The sequence below is a fragment of the Martes martes genome (assembly GCF_963455335.1).
Source record: "Martes martes genome assembly, chromosome: 1".
In the NCBI taxonomy this organism is placed as follows: Eukaryota; Metazoa; Chordata; class Mammalia; order Carnivora; family Mustelidae; genus Martes; species Martes martes.
Window position 1 is genome coordinate 202,853,093 of NC_137888.1, and position 23,878 is coordinate 202,876,970.

A 23,878-nucleotide genomic window follows, 5' to 3' on the forward strand; every position below is an offset into this window, starting at 1 on the left:
CACAGTGAGCCACTGTGCTCCTCCAGTCACTGGGTCTTGCCTCACTGTTCTTATACCCAAACTACGCTTCTAGTAATGTTTTTATTTATTTTTATTTTTTTAAAGATTTTGTTTATTTATTTGAGAGAGAGAATGAGAGAGAGCGAGCATGAGAGGGGGAAGGTCAGGGAGAGAAGCAGACTCCCTGCCGAGCAGGAAGCCAGGTGTGGGGTGCGGGGCTTGATCCCAGGATCGTGGGATCATGACCTGAGCTGAAGGCAGTGACTCAACCAACTGAGCCACCCAGGCGTCCTCTAGTAGTGTGTTTAAAAAGTTGTTCCTTGCATCTGACTTGGTTTTATTTATCTTTGAGAACAGGAAACACTCTGGTGTGGCGTGTAGTCAGGTCTGGTCTGGTGTGGTCCTGTGACAGCTGAGTGGTTGCAGTGGCACCTTACCAAGGCACCCTTGGGGAGGGTCGCTGGTTCTGGAGAGCCGCGTGTGCTCCATTGTACACCTGGGTTGCATAAATGCTCCAGGAACTCCTGCCTCATTTAGAGTTTTGGCCAGCATTGTCTCAGTCAGCACTTGAGCCCTTCCTTCATATTGAGGAGGTTTCTGGATGAAGCAAGGACCCACTCTGCCCACAGGGGCTGGTATGTAGCTCTCCTTCCCTTAGACCACATATCGCATGCTCAGGCATGGCAGTCTCAGCTCTTTGCTGTCACATTCTGTTGTTTGGCATAGGGGTGCCTTTAGGTGTCCGTGTGGGAACCCAGACCTTGTGAGTTGAGTCCTCCTTTCCTTGTTATGGGACACCTCTGTGGCTGTTTTGCCTGCCCTGCTCATTGGGTCACAGGGGTAGGTTAGAGAGGGAAAAATAGGCCACCTTCATGTCATTCTATCCTCCTGAGTGAGCTGTCACGCTCCCATTTAATTGCCTCTGTTTTCCACCCAAAATGAAAGGCCGCAGGCTCTGTGTTTGGGAGAGCCCAGAGTAGACAAAAGTGTCATGCTGCCTGAAGTCCAAGGCAAGCTCCGTGGAGGCGTGGTTTAGGGAGTGTCTTTTCTGGAAGGTGCAAGGCAGAACTCTCCGGCCTGGCCTGGTAGGCAGTTCTGGTGACAGTGGCCCCGTTTTCACACTGGTCTCTCAGTCTCACCGTCTTCTGCCTCTTTCCTCTTTTTTTTTTCCTTAAAGATTTATTTGTGTATTTATTTATTTGACAGAGAGAGATACAGCACGAGAGGGAACACAAGCAGGGGAATGGGAGAGGGAGAAGTGGACTCCCCGCTGAGCAGGGAGCTGGGTGTGGGGTGTGGGGCTTGATCTGGGGACCCTGGGATCATGACCTGAGCTGAAGACAAGTGCTTAAGCGACTGAGCCACCCAGGCGCCCCTGCCTTTTTCCTTTTTAATTTTTCAGACGAATCCCTGGGCTTGTAGAAAAGGTTTGTCTTAATTGGTTTAAGCCCTCATTTTCCTTCTTGGTTGCCCTAGTGGTCTGGTCTCAATGCAGTAGACGGAGGCAGCCGGTGCTTGCTTGCCTCTGCTTGTCCTTTTTGGCTTTAGAAAGCACACTGGATCAGAAGCAGCAGCACGGTGAGATCACTGTGTGGCCTGGCCTGCTCACAGACGTGCTCAGAGTTGTACTTTTCATTTTGGGGGTTGGAGGGGTCTTAGCAGGAGGACTCATGAGGGTGGGGCTGGGGCGCATACTTGTCCTAGCCTTTCCTGGAGTCATCTCAGCCTGGCCAGTGTGTCTTCATGATCCTGTTTTCCAGAAGAGGAAACTAAGGCTTAAGGAAGTTTACCCATTTGCCCAAGGCCCTGAGGATAGGAAGGCAGAGGCCTGGGTGTGTGGCCTGGCCCCTGGACTCAGAGCTCTGCTTTCTGCCCTGAGCTGCCTTCCCCAGCTTCAGCCTGCCTGTTGTCACCTCCGTCCGTTGGTCATTGAAGGGTCTGGAAACACCTTGGGCAGAGAGGGCAAGGGGGCACTCATGCGCTTTAGGCCCTGGAGGCCATGCATAGTTACACTTCATTTGGGTCAGAATGCTGGAGGTTGGTGTCAGAAGCCACCATGCTCACTGCTGAAGGATTGCTGAATTTTTTTTTTAATATTTTATTTATTTATTTGACAGACAGAGATCACAAGTAGGTGGAGAGGCAGGCAGAGAGAGGGGGAAGCAGGCTCCCTGCTGAGCAGAGAGCCCGATGTGGGGCTCGATCCCAGGACCCTGAGATCATGACCTGAGCCAAAGGCAGAGGCTTAACCCACGGAGCCACCCAGGCGCCCCGTGATTGCTAAATTTGTAAGTAGGTCACTGAATTTACAAGATCCCTGGGTTCCCTCTGGTCAGGCCTAGGTGGGGCCCAGAGGTGAAGAGAATGATGTGCTTTCACACTGCAGAGTGCTTGAGTTCGAGCAGGGCGTCCCAGGGCCTGCGTGCTGCTGGAGGTTGAGCTGTGGGCAGTGCACAGGTGCTCTCTGCTGGGGCTGTGTGGAGTTGGAGCAGAAGGGGTAGCCACTCCAGGGAGCACCATCTGTGCCCACCTGGAAACCTGTGGGAGGCTCCCAAGAAGGAAAGGCACAAAAGAGGCCAGGCAAGGGATAGGCAGGGGCTCCCATAGGGCCTGGGGTGGGGGGGTAGGGGGTGGGCGTTCATGTCTAGATGTCCTCTCAGTCATGTGAAGTCTTGCTTGTGTTCATGGTGTAGTTATGGCATTTCTAGTAACTAGAACCAAATCCTCGTGCATTAGTCTATGTGTTTCCTGCTGCACGGAGACTGCTCACCCCACCCCTGTAGGTCCCAGGCAGCACTGGGGATGTCAGTACCCAACAATCCTGGTGTGGATTGGGCTCTTGATGTTTCATGCCTGAGCTAGCGCTTTATGTGGCTCATCTGGTAGGGCCTCACTCGGGCTTTCTGTGGCCAGGAATAAATACTGGTTCAGAAAAAGCAGATTGGTGAGGCTGATTTTTTATTTTTATTTTTTATTTTTTAGTTCCAGTTGACTTTATAAGTACCTTCCTAATGCAGCCCTCCATGGCTGAACCTCAGTTAAGGCAGGTTGTGTCAAGACAGCGAGTCACGGGCAGGGGCCTTGGGCTTTTCTGGACACGGATCCCTCTCAGAGACCCAAAATATGTAGAATTACCAAAGCAATGCGCTATGCAGACAGCAAGTAATGCATTAAGTAGAAATGTGTGACCTAGTAACACATTTACTGTTAATGTGTTAAATGGTGAGATTTAATTGCTGCTACACATATTGTAATTTAGAAATAGCGGTGAGTGAAATGACATTTGAAGGCATCGACACAGCTGTCGTCTGATGTGCTAGAGCATAGCAGAGTTGATGTTCCTCATCCTACTGCACAGTCGACCCCTGACCCATGTGGGGACTAGGGGTGCTGACCCCGCCACACAGTTGCAAATCTGTGTATGACTCTTGACTCCCCCAAAACTTAATAGCCTACTGTTGACAAAAAGCTTTACTGACAACACAGTCAGTTAGCATATGCTTTGTATGTCATATGTATTCTTACAAAGTCAGCTAGAGAAAAGGAAATGTTATCAAGAAAATCACAAGGATGAGGGGTGCCTGCTTGGCTCAGTCGGTTAAGGGTCAGACTCTTTGATTTTGGCTTGGGTCATGATCTCAAGGTGGCAAGATCGAACCCTGTGTCAGGCTGGGTGTGCAGCCTGCTTGAGATTCTCCCTCTCCCCCATTCCTCTCTCCTTCTTTCTTAAAAAAAAAAAAAAAGTCATAAGGAGGAGAAAATATATTTAAGTACTGTTACTATATTTCTCAAAAAACAAACAAACACACACCTGTGTGTAAGTGGACTCTTGTAGTTTAAGCCAGGGTTGTTCAAGGTCAGCTGTGTTTGTAACTAAAAAAAAATTTCAGTTAAATTTCAGTTAGTGGAAATATGTTTTTTTTCTTCCCACTCAAATTCAAGAACACCCCAAGTTCAAGCCATGTCCTGTGGACTTCCTCTGATGCAGTGCCCTTAGAAGCTATCCTGGTGGGGGCCTCTGTAAGCTGCTCTGACAGATGAAGCTTCTAGGTTTCAGTCTTGGAACCAGGGCTCCTTAGAGAGGTAGGAGATGCTACTGCTGTGCTGCCGCAGGCCAGGTGGGGCCCCGAGCTTCTTGTGGTGCCAGGACTTCAGGGAGGACTCAGAGGAGGGCAGAGGTAGGGCCAGAGCCAACACCAAGTGCTCCAGAGCCAGCCTGGGGCAATCTGAGCATCAAGATAATTAAGGACTGTAATGCGCCGGAGGCCTTTACAAAAGGCACTCCTCGAATCTGTCTGTATTAGGGTTCTCCAGAGAAACAGAACCAGTAGAGAGCAAGAGGGGGAGAGACTTATTTTTAAGGAATCAGCTCATGCAGTCGTGGGAGCTGGTAAGTCCAGATTTGCAGGGCAGACTGGCAGGCTGGAGACCCAGGGAAGAGTTAATGGTATATCTTGAGTCTAAAGGCAGTCTGGAGGCAGAATTCTTTCTTTCTCCAGGATATCATGGTCTTTTGGGTCATAAGGCCTTCGACTTATTAGAAGAGGTCTACCCACATTGTGAAGGATAATTTATTCAAAGTCTATTGATTTGAATGTTTTTCCCATCTAAAAAATGTCTTTGCTGTAGCATCTAGACTGGTGTTTGACCAAACAGCTGGATTCTGTGACCTAGCCAGGCTGACACATAAAATGAAGCATCACACTGCCGATGGCAAGCATGGAAATAAATGATCAAGAAGGGAAGGCTCCTGCTTACTGTGGGATGCCGAGGCTGCTAGAGACGGGAACTCGGTTTTCTGGCCGCAGCCCTGAAGCAGTGGATGGCAGGGTGGAACCCAGACTGTGAGTTGGGAGGAGGTATCCTCTCTGAGCTGCGCAGGGAGAAGGTGGACCGAGCAGGGCGGCCCTGCCTGGGCGATCAGTGTTCGCGGCCCCATGAGAGCTGATGGACTCTGTATGCTGAAGGTGGGGTGCCATGGAGGGCCACTGTCACCTCGAGGCCTGCGGCTGGAACACACAGTGAGTTCCACCATGGGTTGCATGAGGCAGACCTGAAATGTACCACACTCTAGTCAAGAAAGGGGGTGCTGTCCCGAATTATCCCCAAACGGCAGTGCCTAAATGTCAAAGAACTGCTAAGAAACTTCCAGATTAAAGCTGGCTTTCAGGGTGGGGTGGCTCAGTGTGGTACTCCCCCTAGAATGATGTGAGGACACCACTGCGCCAGGTGGCAACATGGGAGCTGGACTGTGGTGCGGAATGTCCCGTTAACAGGGAACATAGTGCGGCTGGCAGCTGCCGTGTGGTTGTGGAAGAGTGCCGCCATTTTTGGAAGCATGCCACATGTTCAGGGGTTGTGGTGTGGTGGTGTGACGTGTGGTGGTGTGTGAAGCTTGCTCTCAGGTGATCCAGGAAAGCAAGCATGTGTCCCTGGGTTGGTAGGCATGTTGGGAGGGTGCAGGGAGAAAACCCACATGCTCGTGAGCACAGGGGGGGATACTTAACAGCAGGCCAGCATGGGGTTTAAATGCTTTTGGGTTGCACCCTTGCAGCTTTTCTGTGAGCTTGGTGTTGTTTCTAGATCATGTCTAGGAGAGAGAACTGAACAGTGGAACTTACTCCCTGCCTTGGGAAGCAGCGTGTCTCACCAGACACATGGTGTAGCTGGGGCTGCCTTGGGCCTCTGTCGGCCTGGTGCCAGGCTCTAGGCCCTGGGGCTCTGATGGGACATACTCTCCTCCTAGGCTTCACCTTTGGGTCGGGAGAGACCACGAAAGCACGTCGGTCAGGGAGAAGTCCTCAGCTAGGGTCTGAGTGAGTGTGCCTGGTGGGAAGTCTGAGGAGCCCTCTGTTGAGAAGGCCGGGGGGTGGATCCCAGAACCAGTGCTGTAGATGGGGGTTCCCGTGAGTGCAGGGTTTGGGAACCATAAAGGGGGCCAGTGTGGGCGCTCAGGGCTGCTGGGCAAGATTTGACGGTTGCTTGTACAAGATTGGAGTCCCCATCTTGGGGGTCTGGGAGGAGCGGGGGGAGCTGGCTGGGAGAGAGGTATAGTGCCTCGGGATAAGTGGGTAAGGAGGTCCACTCAGGATGGAGCATGGTGGGGGTGAACCATGTGAGAGGGAGGTGGCCAGCCTGAAGTCCATCGAGGTTTGGACTGCTGTCCCCAGACCTCTCCGTGACAGTGACATTGTCTGATTTTACATACTTTACGAACTCTTCCTCTGAAGCTCCAAGGGCTGTGCTGCAGCTGCTGGAGGAGCTCTGCGTTCGCATCTGTGTGGTTCTTACCTGGATCTGCAGTTTGCTCAGCAGAACTTGAGCTGCCTCCTGGTTTCTGGGCCACATCAGCTTTTGGCAACTACGTGATGCTCATCTTGTCACTCTGATCTGAGATCAGGCACTTTTGTTTTTAGGCAGGTGACAAAACGTTCTGTAAAAAGCCCGTTGACAGTTTCAGACTTCTGGCTCATTCGTCTTGTCAGGGCAAGGCTGTTCCCCAGCAGATGGGTTAAGGAAAGCAGAGCTGCAGAAATGGGGAGCGCCCCGCATAGCTCCAGCTGATGAAGCTGGTTAGCTGGTGTGGGAGGGTAGCAGGCTTGTCCAAAGCAGTGTGACCCCATGAATGTGGAAGGAAGGGCAGTCAGGAGAAAAGACATATCCGAAGTAGCAGCGGGCCTGCTCCCTCCTTATTATTATTTTTAAGAATTTTCTGTTTCTTGGGGCGCCCAGGTGGCTCAGTTGGTTGAGCGTCTGCCTTCGGCTTAGGTCATGGTCTCAGGGTCCTGGATCGAGACCCGCATGGGGCTCTCTGCTCAGCAGGGAGCCTGCTTCCCCCCCACCCCCACCATCTGCCTCTCTGCCTACCTGTGATCTCTGTCTGTCAAATAAATAAAATCTTTAAAAAAAGAAAAGAATTTTCTGTTTCTTTATCTGAGAGAGAGACAAAGTGAGCACAAGCAGGGGGAGGGGCGGAAGGAGAGGGACAAGCAGACTCCCTGCAGAACAGGGAGCCCAACGGGGGATTCAGTCCCAGGACCTTGAGGTCACGACCTGAGCCAAAGTCAGATGCTTAACCAACTGAGCTACCCAGGTGGGCCTGCTCCCTCCTTCCTTGAGGAAGGTCCTGGGTCCAAGTGTGTGCTTGGCTGCTTACTGAGCAGGTGACCTTGAATCAGTTGCCTGGCTTCCCTGAGCCTGTTTCCTTATCTGCCTGAAGCTGACCCTGGAAATGCATGGCCTTGTACACAGGAGGTCCCATGGCCAGGCTCTTGAGGGCCAGGGGGCCCTGGGCACTTGACAGAGCCCATGCTGCTCTCTGGCCTCACCACACAGAAGGCGGGTACCACTGCCCCATGTGCTTTGCAGGATAAGCCCAGTTTGGTGGCACTTTTCACTGGGCAGTGTGCTTCTAGGGATGGCCATCCTTTTGCAGAGTAGCCTGTCGGTGGACCTTGGTGGATGCTTACGTGTGACTTACCCTGAGAATGGGACTGATCCTTTTGTGTTGTGGGAGCCAGGTGGTGGGAGTGGGGCAGTGGCCGCCATGCATAAAGCAGCAGTGTGGGACGAACTTCCCTTAGCTGCTCACCTGCCAGGCGCCCTAAGGGGGAGTGTGGTTGAGGATGCTCACCCCTCAGACGCCCTTCAGCCTGTCTGTCTGCGCTTAGAGGGGCCACACTCCACTCCAGGTGGGTATAGCAGGCAGAGCGCCTTTCTCGGGATAGGTCTGGAGCCCATGCCTGAGATGACAGCTGGATGGGTGGATAGGCTCTGTCCCCCTGGGCTCCACAGCTCCTGAGCCTCCAGAGGCTGAAAGTCCAGGTTATTCCAGAATGGTCCGTTCTGTTTGTCCAGATGACAGCGGATCTTGTTGTCCCAAAGACAACAGTTAGGCCCCCTAGAAGCCAAGCCAGGATCTGAAGGGATCGATCTGTTCTTGGCTCTACTGGTGATGAAAGCTTAGCACCTGGCAGCCGCAGGGGACCTCGTTGAGGAGACAGGGTGACGCTCTGTGGGTATAGGATGCAGGGTGTTGTTTGGTCCTGGAGCCTCCCTGCGGGACCTAACCCAGCCTGGCTTGGGCCAAGTAAGGTTCTGGTTGTTTTTTTTTTTTTTTTTAAAGATTTTTATTTATTTATTTGATAGAGAGATCACAAGTAGGTGGAGAGGCAGGCAGAGAGGCAGGCGGAGAGAGAGGGGGAAGCAGGCTCCCCGCTGAGCAGAGAGCCTGATGCGGGGCTCGATCCCAGGACCCTGGGATCATGACCTGAGCCGAAGGCAGAGGCTTTAACCCACTGAGCCACCCAGGCGCCCCAGGTTCTGGTTCTTAAAAGTAAAAATGCTAAAAAAAAAAAAAATAAATAAATACTGTTTATGGGGCACCTGGGTGGCTCAGTGGGTTAAAGCCCCTGCCTTCGGCTCAGGTCATGATCCCAGAGTTCTGGGATCGAGCCCCGCATCAGGCTCTCTGCTCAGCGGGGGAGCCTGCTTCCTCCTCTCTCTCTGCCTGCCTCTCTGCCTACTTGCGATCTCTATCTGTCAAATAAATAAATTAAATCTTAAAAGTAAAAATGCACGGGGCGCCTGGGTGGCTCAGTGGGTTAAGCCTCTGTCTTCGGCTCAGGTCATGGTCTCAGGGTCCTGGGATCGAGCCCCGCATCGGGCTCTCTGCTCGGCAGGGAGCCTGCTTCCCCAACCCCCCCCCCCCGCCCCCGCCGCCCTCTCTCTGCCTACCTCTCTGCCTACTTGTGATCTCTGTCTGTCAAGTGAATAAATAAAATCTTTTAAAAAAAAGAAAGTAATAATGTATGGATTTCATGCAGCCTGCTTTGTGTCAGACCCAGTGAGGGTGAGAGCTTTCCTGAGACGTGCTGCTGGTAACTAGGGGCCCACATCTAAGCCAGCTGGCTGCTCTGAGCCTGACCCCTGAGCCCTGAGTCTGGCTCCCTGCACAGTACCTGTGTGCTCCTCCAGGAGAAGGAACACTACGGGCCGACGGCAGCCAGGTCTGCTTTCTGAGGCTTCACTGCACCCACCTCATGTGTGTTGGTCACATCTGCTCGCTCTTGTTAGAGAGTAGGTCCAGTTGAACCCTGGGCCCAGTGCCCTCCCTCTGGTGTCAGCAAGAGTGTGTTGCCAGTGACTGAGGGACTCAGAACTGGCATGTGGGTGGGCCCAGAGCCCCAGACAATTTTGACACCTCTTTGAGATGTTTGGAGTGTTCTGGCTTAAAATATTAGAGCTTCTAGAAAAGGAGAGGGTGACCCAGCTCCCTGGGGAGGTTGGCTTCTCCAGACAGTCCCCTAAAGCCTGAGGGATGTCTTTGGAGGTCTTAGAAGGGATTTCCCAGGTGAACCTCGCCCTGCGTTCCAATGTCGAGTCTCTGAACCGGACTTCTGGCAGAAGCAGCCTCCTTGGCGCAGAGGCAGTCCCTGTTCCCAGGGCCCTGGCCGGCGAGTGGCAGGGTCTGCCTGCTCTGCGTTCCTGAGCAGTTGGGATTTACTGCAGTGCGCTGAGAAAGCTGGCGCCCGGTGTTGAGCACGGCCTGGAGCTGACACCCAGGCTTGGAGGCTGGTGTTACCTGGAGGCTTCGCTAGGGCTGGAGGGGTGGAGAGGCTGTGGAATCCCAGCGCGTGCCCAGGAGACAGGGCTGGACCAACATGAGTGCTGAGGCTAGGGAAGGAACCTGCACAGCTCCCTACTTGCAGGTCCTGTTCTGTGACAGGGATGTCGGAGAATGACCTTTCACTAGGCACTGACCAGAGGCCCTGGGGTACCGCTGTGCCCCGAGGGGAAGAGAAGGCTCTGTTTGCAGCCAGGGCTTTTCCTTGTGATTTGGGCCCGCATCTCCAGGGACAAGTTCGTGGTGCTTGGCAGGGGGTGGGCTGTGAGACAGGACACGTGCAGGCTGTGCCTGCTGTGAGATGCAGAGCATCCGGTAGCCCAAATCCCAGGCGGTACCCCCCGGGACTCGGGGACCTAGTCAGGCCCCCAGCTTGCTCCACTATTACTCGATCCTCTCTCAGTTGTCTGGGGAGCGGGGCTGTCATGCCCCCGACCCCTGCCCACGGGGCTCTGGGCAGAGTGAAGGTTGACATTGAGTTCAGTGCCTGGTGTGATGAGTTTCAGTCAAGTTAGGAAAGCCGAAGCAGCCCACCCAGCACTCAGGCTCCTCATGGGGCTGTGTCAGAAGAGCCGTGGTGCCAAGTGCTCCATGTGCTTTCTTGCTCGTTGATCCGGGTTTCCCATGGGTTTTCGTTGGGCTGCTCAGGGACTCTGTGAGAGAAACTAGGGGCCAAGGACACATCTTCCTGAGGTTGGCTCCTGCCTAGACAGAGGAGTCTCAGATCCCAGGAACAGAGCGATGGGCCAGGGACTAGGGCTTCTGTACCTGAGCTTGCTCTGTCCTGGAAGGTGAATGGTAACACAGACAAGACGAGATTTGAGATTTGGCGGTTTGGCCATTCGCCACCGTGGGGACAGAGGGGCCAAGTCTGACGTGCGGACCCGGCCCCTGCGTGGGCTGTACTCAGCTCTGAGGGCTGTGTGCACGGAGGGTGTGCAGCAAGCATCGAGGGAGGGATCGGCTTGATTCCTCTCTTTGAGGAAAGACAGAGGGGAAAGATGAAATAGTAATGAGACATAAGTGTTGAAAAGAGGGCCTGGACCAGGCACGGGTCACACGACTCAGAGAGGTGGCCCTGGCTGGCAGCTCACGATAGCCACACTCCCCCGGGAACGGGCCTGTGACTGTGGGAGCACCTTGTCGTGGGCTGTGTTTTCTGCCCATGGAGCAGGGCCCGGTGGCATAGAAGCACTTCGGTGTGAGGTTTTGTTTAGCGAATGTTTGTCTCATCCCATTACCGTGGCATCATGCAGCTTTCATAAGGAATTTGGATAAATTGTGAAATTGGATTAAGATCAGGTGGGCTGGTGACAGCGTGAGGCAGGCGGGGGCCCCAGGACTGGTCTTCTGTGAGGCTGAGATAAGCTCTGCTTGCGGAGTGGGGACCCCAGCCCTTCCCCCCTGCCCCGTGACCTCCAGCGGCCTTGTCTTCTCCTTGTGCCTCATTTTCCTCACTTGTAACAATGGTTATGGGCTACCTGAGTAGTTGAAGAGGGGTTTTTACGATGGAGGCTGGTCATTATCACAAGTTGTTATGTTCAGTTTGGCTGCAGATTCTGCACTGAGCCTGTGACTAGCAAGTCCATGGAGCACCTGCTCTGGTCAGGGCTCAGATGCAGCCCACCCTCATCTGAGGGGAACATGCGCCAGACCCTGTCTTAAGGGTCCTTCTGCACTTCCTGTGTCCCCGTGTACCCTGTTTTCTGATTCACTTGGTGTCCCCGCTGTAGGGTCACTGCTTTGGGCACTGAGGGGTAATCGTGTTGGCTGACACACAAAGGGACACGGAACCCAGTGGGGGAATGGTCTTGGGTCTTGGCCCTTGTGGCTCCAACCCAACTTGTTGGCAGTACCAGTGTGTAAGCTTGAAGCAGTGAGGGCTGTAGTTCATAGTGAGCAGCAGGTGTGGTGGGAAGACAGCACCCGGCGCACCCACCAGGGTCAGGAGGCTAAGTCCAGATGGTGCCTGAGCAGTCAGCATACAGGGAGCATCCGTGGTCCTGATCCGAGTGCACCAGACATGGGAATCTGAAAGAAATGCTTCCGTGGGGACTCGGGGTTGGAGGGGGCTGGACTCGGAAGTTCCCAGGAGCTTCTTTTCTGGGAAAGAAAGGGAGAGTTGGTAAGAATGGCAATTTAGAGGATTTTCTTAAAATAGAACTATTTGAAGAAAGGAAGGGGGTAGTTGTAACACCAAAGAGCAAGGCCCATAAAAGAAAAAACGGTAAGTGCCACTTCATCAGAATTAAGAACGTCTTCTTGAAGGACACTGTTTTCGGTTATAAGAAAGAAAAGACAAGCTGTGGACTGGGAGAGACTTGCCAAAACTTAACGTGATGAAGCTCTTGTATCCAGAACATATAAAGAATTCTCAAAATGCAATACTAAGAAAATGACCCATTTTTGTTTTTATTTTAATTATTTATTTTAAAGATTTCATTTATTTGAGAGAGGGAGTTAGAGAGAGAGAGCACAAGATGGGGGCAGGTCAGAGGGAGAAGCAGACTCCCCGCTGAGCAGAGAGCCTGATATGGGGCTCAATCCTGGGAGCCTGGGAGCATGACTTGAGCTGAAGGCAGACGTACAACCCATTGAGCCCCCAGGTGCCCTGACCGGTTTGTAAAAATGCGCTACAGCTTTGTGTAACTTTACCATGAAGGTACAAGAATGGCAGATTAGTCCAAGAAAGACGCACCACATTAGTGGTCTGTAAGGAATTGCAAACTGAAGTCCCAGTGAGCTCCCACTTCCCACCTCTGAGAATGGCTAAAATAAAACAGCAGACACTGCCCAGTGCTGGTGTGGACAGGGCGCGGCTGGACCCCCTCACTGCTGGTGGGACGCAGAGTGATGAGGCCATGCTGGGAGGTGGTTTGGCAGCTTCTTGTAAAGTTAAACAGACACTTACAAGAGGACCTTCCAGTTATGCTCTTGGGTAAAAAGAAAACTCATGTCCATACAAAATCCGTATATGAATGTTTATGGCAGCTTCATTCATTCGTCCCCAGAATAGGAGACAAGGCTTGTGTTCTTCAGGCAGCAAATGGATGAACAAACTGGTATACCACAGGAGCTTAACAACAGTGCAAAGGAAGGGACTTTGGAGACAGCAGCACAGATGAATCTTGAAGGCATTCTGCTCAGTTTGTGTGGTCAGCTGGAAAAGGGTCTGATAAATGTCCAGAACTCAACACCTAGAACTTGTGAATGGGACCTTACATGGAAAAAAGGGCTTTGTAGATGGGACTTAAGAATCTTTAGATGGGGAGATCATCCTGGATTATCTGGTTGGGCCCCAAATGTAATCACAAGTGACCCTGCAAGAAAGAGGCAGGAAGGGGCACCTGGGTGGCTCAGTTGGTTAAGCCTCTACCTTCGGCTCAGGTCATGATCCCAGGGTTCTGGGATCAAGCCCCGCATCAGGTTCCCTGCTCAGCGGAGAGCCTGCTGCTCCCCTGCTTGTGCTCTCGCTCTCTCTCTCTCTCTCTCTCTGTCAAATAAATAAATAAAATCTTAAAAAAAAAAAAAGGAAGAAATATGACAAAGAAGAGAAGGTGGTATGACCACATAGGCAGAGGTTGCAGTGATGTGGCCACAAGCTGAGAGATCCCTAGGGGTCCCAAGAGGCTGGAAGAAGTGAGGAAGGTTCACTCCCTAGAACCTCTGGGCAGAGTGCGGCCCTGCCCACACCTGGATTTCAGCCAGGGAATGCTGATTTCAGACTTCTGGCCTCCAGGACTGGGAGAGAATACACTTCTTTTGTTTCCAGCCACCAGGTTTGTGGTGATTTGTTACACTGGCCACAGGAAACTAAGACCGTGTAATTCCATTTATGTAATCGGGAAGAGGCTCAACTGTGGGGACAGAAAACAGATCTGTGATCGCCAGGGACGGGGGGTGGCAGAGGGTTGGAGTACAGGTGGGCACAGGAAATCAGTGGAAAGAAGGTGGCCTTTCTAGTCTGCCTTTCTTTGAGGACCCAAGAGGAGCAAACAGAACACACAGGGGTGGGGGGTGTCTGGGTCACAGTTTCAGGTGATTTGCATCTTTTTTTTTTCCTAGCCCTCAAACTTTTCTAAACCTCGAACAACTCTGTACCTCCATGAATTTAGATAGAAATATGTGCTGTGCTGTCCATTGTGTAGGTCCTGATTTACACCTGGCTCGTGGCCACTTGGAATCTCTTTTCTTGCCTTTTTTTTTTTTTTAAGATTTTATTTATTTATTGACAGAGACAGATGGAACACAAGCAGAGGGAGTGGGAGAAGGAGAAGCAGGCTTCCCGCCAAGCAGGGAGCTCGATCCCAGGACTCTAGGATCTTGACCTGAGCCAAAGGCAGATGCTTAACGACTGAGCCCACCCTCTTTTCTTGCTTTTATGTGCCCCTCCATGTAGGGATCAGTGTGTTGCCATTCTCCCGTCTGTACTTCATGGAAATGGCCCCTCACCGTCCCAGACACTGTCTAAAGTCTGAGTCTGCCAGGAAGTTGCAGGGAGGATTCCTTGAAAGGAGTTTCCCAATTGTTTGTGCTTTACTGGAAAGGGGGGGAACAGTTGCCAGGAGGTCGGCAGCCAGGCCTTTTCTCGGGACTTAACTGCCCCCTTTCCTGGCCACATTCTGCTTAGGAGAGGGTGATGGATTGATCACAGCCCCTGAGAAGTCCTGGTGCACTCCGCTTGTGCTTTGTCAAGACAGACAGTCTTTAAGGAGGAACAGACACGCCTTCTTTTCGGTCCATTTTCCACAGGCACCTCTGTGCCATGGGGGTCAGGCCCTGCAGATTGCCAGGAGCATGTCTCTCCAGGCAGAGCTGACACCTAGCCCAACATGCACTTGGCAGCTGGGAGGGGTGGAGTTCAGTGCTGCTCCCAGGCAGGGCCGGTGGTGGGTGTCGTGGGGCTCCAGGTCAGGCCAGTTCTCACTTGTCCTACCTTTGCCGGCTCTGTCCCCCTTCCCCAGATGATGTGCAGCCTCTGTGCTTGTCTCTCTCACTGGCTTTGCCCCATGTCCATTCTGCGTGGCATGGGAGGTCTCCTACATATGCACTTATTTTAAACCTTTCACATGGGAATGCTAACGTGTGGAGATGACAGAGATGAGAAGAACATTTGGCCCTCTGCCATCACCCAGCCTTGCCCTCTGTGAGAGCCTGGCCCTTCTGGTCACAACTCTTCCCCGCGCCCTCCCCGCCTCTGTTTGTTTAGTTTTGCTGTTGCATTTGTAAAACAATCCCAGGCATCTTTTTGTTTCACACTGTTTTTTTCCAGGACCAAGTTAAATGTTAACAGACACGGCCTGTTTTCAGACTCTGTCTTCCTGCCGCTCTTCGAGCACCTGAGCGCCGGCCCTTGGCGCCCTTGCAGGCTGTGTCCGCTGGGGCTTCACGTGGTGGGATCCACGCGGAGCCACATGTGGTATGCATGTCAAGCCTGGTATTTATAGCACTCCATCCTTCTTCCTTTTGTGCCACCCATCTGTTGAAACCAGGTCATTTGTCCCGTGGACTGTCCCACATTATTGCCCATGTTCTGCTCTGATGATTGCTTTCCCCTTTGTTTTCATCATGGCAGCCTTAGCTCAGGGCTCTGGGCTTGGCACTGCTGATGCTGGGGACTGGGCCTCGCTGGGGTGGGGCTGCTGGGGGCACAGCATCCCGGGCCCTGTTGCACCTGATTCCAGAAGTGCCCTCCTCCCCAGCCAAGGATGTCTCTGGATGTCACCTGTGTCCCCGGGGCACAATCACCCACCTGAGAACCCTGAGCGTAACTCCGTGCCTTACCCAGGGTGCTTCCTGGACTCAGAGGCGGATTTTATAAATTCTGTCCCTTGGCTCTACCCGAGAAGTGTTCTTCTCCATGGGGGACTATAGGGGGATTCTGGTCATGGTGAAGTTCTCACTCGCCCTCTCCCGGTCCTAGTGTGGTGGGGTCTTGGGCAGCACTCTGTGCCCTCTCCCACGGGGCTGTCTGTTCCCTTGCTCTGCCTGCTCCCTTTGTCTTCCTGCCCGCATCAGTACCTTTGGGATGCCTGTGGGAGCTGCTTGGGCCAAAGACCGCAGGCTGTTCTGGGGTGGTGCCTCACTGGCTGCCCCCACCAGGCCTCCTGACTCACGCTGGGCTCTTGGCTGAAGCACAGCACCAGCAGTGACACTTGTCCCACTGAGCTCCTGGTTTCAAACCCCACACATGCCCAGTCGGAGATGGGGTTCTGTTACGAAGGGTCCTGATGGGGCCAGCAGGGGCGGGGCGCGGCCCTCCATGCCTGCTGCAGTCACTGCAGTGACTGGGGTGCTCGGTCCCTGGGGTGGATGTGACCTCTGAGCCTGGGGCGAGAGTGACATAACCCCCTCAAGAAAGTCTGCAGAGACTAGAGGCATCATGTGTAACTTTGCCAGCCTGAAGCGCAGCCCACACAGGCCCCGAGCGTGACGCATGCAGACAGGTAGTACCATGTGCCAGAGACTGTTCTAGAAAGTTACATTACCTGGTGACTTGCTTGTTATAGTCTGGGCAATAACGCAAAAGCTGCCAAGGCAACAGAGAAATGGGCAACACCGTGGCTAGTCTGTTGGACTCTCCTGGCCTTGCCACGTTCACTGCCTTTTGCCTTCTGTCCTGCTGAGGAGGCAAGGTAATAGGGTGACAGGGCTCCCCTAACAAATGGTATGGCCCTGGTCCCATGAGCTGTCGTCCCCTGCAGGGAATAGCCAGCTAGGAGGCTGTGGTCAGCCATGTTAGCATGGTACACCCATGCATTGCCAGGGTATCCCAGCTGCTGGGGGCTGGGCCAGGCCCGGCGGGTCCAGAGGGTGAGCGTGGGTCCCACTGAGAAGGCATCTCTGACAAGAGCTCTGGCTGTTTGCTTCACAGACACTGTTGGTGCCACTCCTTGGGGCAAGTCCATGGGTCCGGGGGAAGGCCTACAGCTGCCACACGGCCACTGACTTCCATTTGCACCATATTACCCAGGGCCGCTGTCCCACCTTCCCTCGGCAGCCCTGCTGCTCCACACCAGCCTCTGCCCGCCCTTGGTCAGGTCTGCTCTCTGGCCGTGTGCGCCGTATCCCTCACTTGATCCTTCGTGTGCAGTCATGGCCATGTGGTGGGGTGACCTGTGTCCAGTTGTCCCGCCCTGCCTGCCATGCTCTGTGGGCCTGGCCTGGGACCTGAGGAACTCAGGAAGTGCCCCTCGAGTGCATAAAGGGCTAGAGGTGCACGGACAGTGTGTCCAGCAGGCAAATGTGCAGAGCCTGGCTGCTCTACTCCCCTAGGGCCATGGTTCAGGGAGGTCAGGGTTAGCTTGTCACTGGGGGAACGCAGCCCTCCAGTTAACCTCGTGCCGCAGGTCATGGTAGCAGGACGCTGGGATGGTTTGTGTCCATCTCCCCACGCCGCCCACCCCGGTCCTTGTGCCCCATTGCCACCCTTTCAGGGCTGCACTTCCAAATCCTGTACTTCGTCACTGTTCATGCCCTCAGTAGCCCATGATCGTCTGTAGAAACGTAACCACGAGACAGTCTTCCATGTTCGTACGCACACTCCCCATGCCCTGGTGCTCTTAAAATAGTGTGCAGATCCACATGTCCATCTGGTGTCACTGTCCCTCCTAAAGGACTTCTGGAACCTTCCTTTGCAGTGCAGCTCTATTGCAGAGATGCTCTCAGCCTTTGTGTGCCTGAACAAGCTTTTGTTCAGCTTCTCCTTCACTGGATGAGGAACGCTGCTGGCATTGGCATTCGCTGTTCTTCCCTTGGTGTTTTACAGATGTCCTTCCCTGGTCTCCAGGCTTGTTTCTGACACTTGGCCTTGTGAGTCTTATCTTTGCTCCTTGGTTCGTAGCATGGCAGTCAGTGGTCAGACGGTTTTGCTTATGGTGTGCTGTGACATGGTTCTTTGTTTCCCTGCTGCCGCTCCTTGGATCTATGGAATTATTGTGTTCCTCACATTTGGGCCATTCTTTCCTAGGATACCACGCTCTCGGGATTCCAGTTACGCATATGTTGGAACTCTTGGTACCACATCCCACAGTTCACTGAGGCTGTGTTCATTTTCCTGTAGACTTCTTTCTGTGTATGATTCATCTTGGATAGTTTCCGGTAGTTTGTCATCAGGTTCATAAACTTTTCTTCCACACTGTCTAATATCAATCCTACCTCGTGAGTTTTTCTTTCCAGATATTTCATTTCTCGGCTCCAGAAGTTCCATGTGGCTCTCTCCTCATACCTCATATTTCTCTTCTCACCACTTCAAGTTTCTTTAAAGCCCTTGAACATTTTTCAAAGGTAGTAGTTGCTCTGAAGTGAAACCCTTGTCTTTCAGTTCCGTTGTCTCCATCCTTTGTGAGTCTGTTTTCATTCGCTGAATTTTCTCCTGGGTTAGCCACATTTTCCTACGGCTTCACACATCTGGAGGTTTTGGTTTCGGATACTGAGTGTTGTGAATTCCATGGGGTTGTGTGGGGATTTCGTTGTCTTGAAGTGCGTTGGTTCTGCTGCTGGCTGCTGGGTTAGCAGTCAGCTGATCCTGCGGAAGCTTGTTTCTGAGATTTTTTTAGTAAAGGGAACTGAGTGAAGTCCTTACTTGAGGGCCAGTTTAGCTCCCTTGCTGAGTGGGGTACAGCGAGGGCTCCCCTGGACTAGCAACACATATGGCACATCTCCTAGGCCGCATCCTCTGGCCCTGGGCCCTGCCTAGGGGGATTGCCCCCAAGCCTTCAAGGGGAGCAGCTCCAGGCTCCGAGTGCAGGCTCCGGGAGAGGCTTCTGCACTGCCCCCTCCTCCGTGGGCCTCTGCCCACACATCCGGCGCCTTCAGCCTCCCCAGCCGGTGATCTGGAAGGTTTCTTAAGGCAGTGAGCTGGGCAGGCAGAGACTGCCACAGGGGCCTACAGCATTTGGGGTTCCCCTGAGCCTGCCTGCCCCACCCTGAACCTGACTCAGAGGGAAGGTTAAGAATTGATGAATTATGCAGCCAGCTTTATTCCAGTAGGTTCTTGGAGGTGATAGGCTTGATGTGTTTGAGTCATTCAAATTAAATATATTTGCTTTATAGTAAATAGCTGAGAACCTTTGTTTAGAAAAATAAAAACCTTACTTTGATCTAAAAACAGATTTCCATTGCAAGTAGCAAACCTCCCCCCACAACAAAACAGTGTGTGCCAAAGGCCACTTGAGTGGATGTTAGAGAAACACAAGTGGCTTTAGTACATTTTAGGACTCTTTAGAGATTTCTCTTTTCTTAAACCTTTTTGTAACAATTTTAATTTTGTTACCCTTCATTGAAATGTTGCTGGGCCTCTGAGCTGGGAGTTTATGGCAGGTGGGGTGGTCACATATCGATGTGCAGGACACTCCAAATCAGATTCCTGCAGCCCCAGGAGAGGAGCCCCAGCTGGGACCTATCGTTCTTCCTGGAAATCTTAAGGTGGGGGGGGGGGAAGGGGGGTGCACAGTGGCAAGCAGGTGCCCCATGTGGAAGAGTCTGCACAAAAGGTTAAGGTAGTCTGCCCTGGGGTGGAGGAGCTGAATCAGGCAGCCTCATTAACCCCGATTACCAAGGGTGGGTCCTGCTGGGCCTGTAAATGTGGCTAGGACTGTGACCAGCTGTCCACTGCTGGGTGGCGTGGCCTGAGAGCCGTTAGAACACATCATGTCATCCAGTGAGTGTGAGGGCACTGGGGGCTGCTTCTCCCTTTGTTCTAATGTCTTAGCAGGTGGGGCCTCTATCCCCCTGCCTGCACAGGGCTGGTGGAACTTAGCTGGGTCTGGTCCTGGTGCCTGTTTTTGTTGGGGGCTATGGACTGGGCCTGTGGGGAGTCACCCAGGTATGTATGTGATAGGATAAGTGAACGGCTCTGCTGTTGACAAAAAGGGCCTGGTTCTCCTGCTGAAGGGAGGAGTCACCATGAGAACCAGGGGCCTGGTTCCGTGACGAAAGGCCGCGTGGGGACATGTACTTGGCATTGTTGGGAAAGCCTGGGCTTTTGGGCCTCTCTGCCAGCTTCTCCAATGGGTAAAGTTACGGCTGTTGGGGAATGAGTGACTGTAGGAAAGGAGTCTTCTAGATAACTTGCTTGACAGCTTCCAAACCAGTTAAATGCTTCACCACATGGCCCACGGGGAGCATGCGGTCCAGGGGGAGGGTGGCCCACCACACCAGCTGGTGGGGGTGCTGGTTGTTGGTGCCCAGGCACTGTTGGGGCTGCCCTGGTGGAGTTCCTTCTGGGGAGATGTGCCCTTTCAGGTTCCTCCCCATTATTACTCTAAATCCAGACTTGCATCATTACCATTGTCATGGCCCCTCTCCCCCAAGCCCCTGGAGCCCACAGGCCTTGCCCTGTGTTGATAGCAGACACACACGGCCCTTGAGTTAGCCCCAGGCTGGCTCACATGGGGGTCTGGGCCTGCAGACCTGGGGGGTCCAAGAAGCAAGCCCCAGGAGCTCTCTGCCACTGTGGCGTCCCGTGTGTCTGCTCTGGGCTTTGTGCCTGCTGTTCCCTCTGCCAGGAGCAGCCTGCCTTCCTGTCCTTGACAATCAGGTAAGGTAGGTAGAGAGTTCCTGAGGCCTGCTTTGCCTTAGCTGTGGTGTTCTTGTGTCTTCTGCTGTTTCCTTCCATCTGCTCTATATTCTGCACTGAAAATGGTTAACAGACTGGAATATCTCCCCCGTGTGTTCAGGAATCCTCTGGGTTCAGGTGATTGCTCAAAGCCCAGGAGTTTGCAGAGAAAGACCCTCTGTGAGCCTGAGGGCAGGTCGCAGCTGTTATGGAGGTGTGCTGAGGGCCAGTGGAACTTACCCATTTTAGGTGTAGAGTCTGTGAGTGTTAACACACTACCCTAGACCTTGCCTCCGCAACCTGCAGCCACTCCCTGCTCCTGCCCGTGGCCCAGGCACTCACTGATCTGTCTCCTTGGTTTTGCCTTTCCTGGACACGTATGTGAGCAGAGTCATACGGTGCAGGGTGTCCTGTGTGGAGGCGTGCATACTTACTAGCCAGTGGCTTTGAGGTTTGTCCATGTGTCCACCCAGAGTTTGTTCCCTTTCCTTCGGGGTAGCATTCTGTTGTTTTCTAGTCCGCCGGTTGGTGGATGCTTGGGTTGTTGCTGCCTTTTGGATCCTACGAGTAATTCTGTGCACATCTGTATATACGTTTTCGTGTAGACCTATATTTTAATTTCTCTTGGGTCTGTCCCTTTGAGTGGAAATGCGGGGTCATATGGTAACTGTGTTTTAACCTTTTTTAGAAACTACCAGACCATTTTCCACAGTGGCTTTGCTGTGTGAGCTCCCATCAGTGTGTTGGGTTTTGTCCTTATTGTTTTAGCCATCCTGATAAGTGCATGGTATCTCCTGTGAAACCTGTGGCTTCTCGTGAGCTCATCGGCCACCTGCAGGTTTTCTTTTTGGTCTCTGTCTTTAACCCAATCCCAAGCAAAGGCCTCTTAAATGTTGTGTCTCCAAGGGCCGAGCCGGGCCAGGGACCCTGCAGGTGCTGTTTCTCATTCTCTGAATGTCAGCACAGGGGGTGGTCCGTAGCTTATAGGATGGACCAGCTGGTCCTGAGCCTGCTTTGGGGAAAGCCTGGCCTCTGTCTTTGAAGCACGGCGACCCTCCGAGGCAGGGGCTGGTTTCCAGTCCTGGAGCCGGATGAGGGGCTGGAGGATGTCCCACGTCTGACAGCCTGGCAGTGAGAGGTGACGTGCTTTGGAAGTGTAGGCTGTGTAGGAAGTGTCGGCTGGTTTCTAGGGTGTCAGATAAGTGCTGGTGCTTGGTGTGGTCTCTCAGTACATTTGGAATTCTGCCCCAAGTTCACTGACAAGCTGCTGCAGATGACAAGAGTCCTTGAGATTTGGCAAAAGAGCGAGCTCTTGGTAAACAAAGTGTGGGTTGGGGGGGAACACATGTGTGGCTTGTGTGGGCCATGCCTGCCTCATACGACCACAGCCCTCAGCTGAGCCCCTAACGGACCCAAGCACGTTGAGAGGCCAACCTGCCCGTTGGTTGGTCCTTCCCGTGATTCTAGAGAGCTGCTTCACCCACCCAGGGCCCGTGGTGGGCCTGACAGTCTGGGTGGGGAGCAGACAAGTAGTCATTTAGGACACCTGGGGTCTAGGAGTGTGGGGACCGGCTGCGGCGGGGGCCTCCTCTCACTGCCAGTCAGGCTGGGATGCAGACCTGAGGGCAGGCTTGGATGGAGATGGGAGGCCCAGCCATCTGGAGGAGGCTGCGGAGGACATTGGGCACAGAAGCAAGGAGGGTTTGGGGGCAGAGGGAGGGGTTTGTGATGCCAAACGAGGGCCACGCCATGGGGTGATAATGTGTTGTACAGAAGGTGGGGCTCGGGCCCAAGATGGGTGAGAAAGAGTTAGGTGCGACCCTCCATCTGGATCCACGTTCTTTCTGAAATTCTAACAGAAGGCCGATCTCTGAATAGCTGAAGCTTAAAGTATTTTGAGTTTTTATGTATATTTTTTCTTGTGACATTTGGAAATTACGCCACCCCAGGCTCAGTGACAAACTGCTCTGAAGCTGTCATGTGGGGGTGAGCAGGCCTTGGGCCCTGTCCTGGGAGCCTTCTGGCCAGCGGTGCTCATCCATCGCGATTCCCGGGGGTGTCTCTGGGGCAGGGCGGTCTGGGCTGATGTTGATCTGGGGGGAACAGTGAGGGGCTGCCCATTGCCTGTGTCTCCATTCTGACCTCTCATCTGCCTGCCCCCGTGCCGTCCAGGAACTCCTACTGAGCCTTCAAAATCCTGCTCCAGAGACCTTTCCTGTAATTTTTAGATGCGTGTGTGTTTTCTTTTGCCTCTTCTGAAAACACTGTCCTTACCCTACTCTTTCTTTTTTTTTTTTAAGATTTTTAATTTTTTTATTTAACAGAGAGATCACAAGTATGCAGAGGCATGCAGGGGTGGGGGGAAGCAGGCTCCCTGCTGAGCAGAGAGCCCGATGCGGGCCTCGATCCCAGAACCCTGAGATCATGCCCTGAGCCAAAGGCAGAGGCTTAACCCACTAAGCCACCCAGGCACCCTACCCTACTCTTTCTATAACGGGGAAGTGAGTCTTGGATTTTGAGATATCTTTATTGACATTTTCCCATTTTGCTTTTTTGCAGGAGTCTGTTTCACTGAGACCATCAATCCGATTTCAAGGAAGTCAAGGGGTGAGTGTCCTTTGTCTTAAGCACATCTGGAATTGTGGCAGTGTGCTCTCTGGCCTGTCATGGCATGCTGGGTGCAGAAACAGGCTGGGCACAGCATTTTGGTCCCATCTCTGTGTGTCAGGGCAGGTGCTGGGCCGAGCTAAGGTCTGCCAGGTTGGTCCCATTGCCGGAGCCACACCAAGAGGCTCTCTGGGATGAATGCAGTTTTTCTGTCCGCAGTCCCTCAGTCTCCCCTTCCTTCCTGTAGCCAGTGCATAGCTGACTCCCAGACCCCCAGGTCTCTCTTTTGATCTCATCTCTGTGCTGATTCAAAACTGAGGTGTCCCAGGGGCCAAGCAGGCCTGGAGCTGTGGCCTCCCCAGGAGCTGGTTTGTTGGTGCACCTGGGACCATGGGTGTCTGATTTTAGTACTGGGCTACTGATGGGGAAGGGGGTTGTTATAGAAACTGAGCACTCCATGTTTTCTGAAACGCATTCATTTCATTCTAAATGACCATCTTACAGAAGAATTGGAGAATAAAAGAAAGGATGAGTTGTCCTCAATCCTTGCCCCCCAAGGCTTGGACATCCCCCACCCCCACCCCCGTATCCCTCACCCACCAAACATGCCTTGGAACATTTCAGGTTTTTTTCTGGTCTTTATTGCAATTCTTTTTTTTTTTTTTTTTAAATCTGAAGTGTTGCTGCAAGTGTCTGAGTCAGTTTCCACCTGACAGCTGGCCGGCTGCCTCCTTATGGAGGAGGTCTGTGGGTTTCACCCCCTGCCAGCATGCTTTAGAGAGACAGGGCCTGTAGAAGGGCCTGTAGAAGATCCGTGTGTCTTTGTGCAGATGCAAAGATACCAGAAGATACATTGTAAGGCATTGGCTCCCACAGTTGTGGGGCCGGTGAGGCTGAAGTCCATCTATGGGGCAGGGAGGAATGGACACTGTGGTATACAGGAGAGCTTCTTTGTCCCTAGGGAAACCTCAGTTTCCTTCTTAAGGCCTTCAGCTGATTGGATGAGGCCCACTCAGGCCATTGAGGGTCATTTTCTTAAAGTCAGCTGATCGTGGATGTCACCACATCTACAGAATACCTCCATCCAG

At 53.0% G+C, this 23,878-nt stretch overlaps 1 protein-coding gene across 1 annotated transcript in view; it reads left to right on the forward strand.

Annotated features, from left to right (window-relative positions):
* ELL (elongation factor for RNA polymerase II) overlaps positions 1–23,878 on the forward strand; it is a 74,389-nt gene that overhangs the window by 24,163 nt on the left and 26,348 nt on the right. Inside the window, exon 2 of the mRNA XM_080809896.1 lies at positions 22,743–22,790. Within this exon, the coding sequence (XP_080666022.1) occupies positions 22,743–22,790 (48 nt within the window). The remainder of the gene's footprint in view (positions 1–22,742; positions 22,791–23,878) is intronic.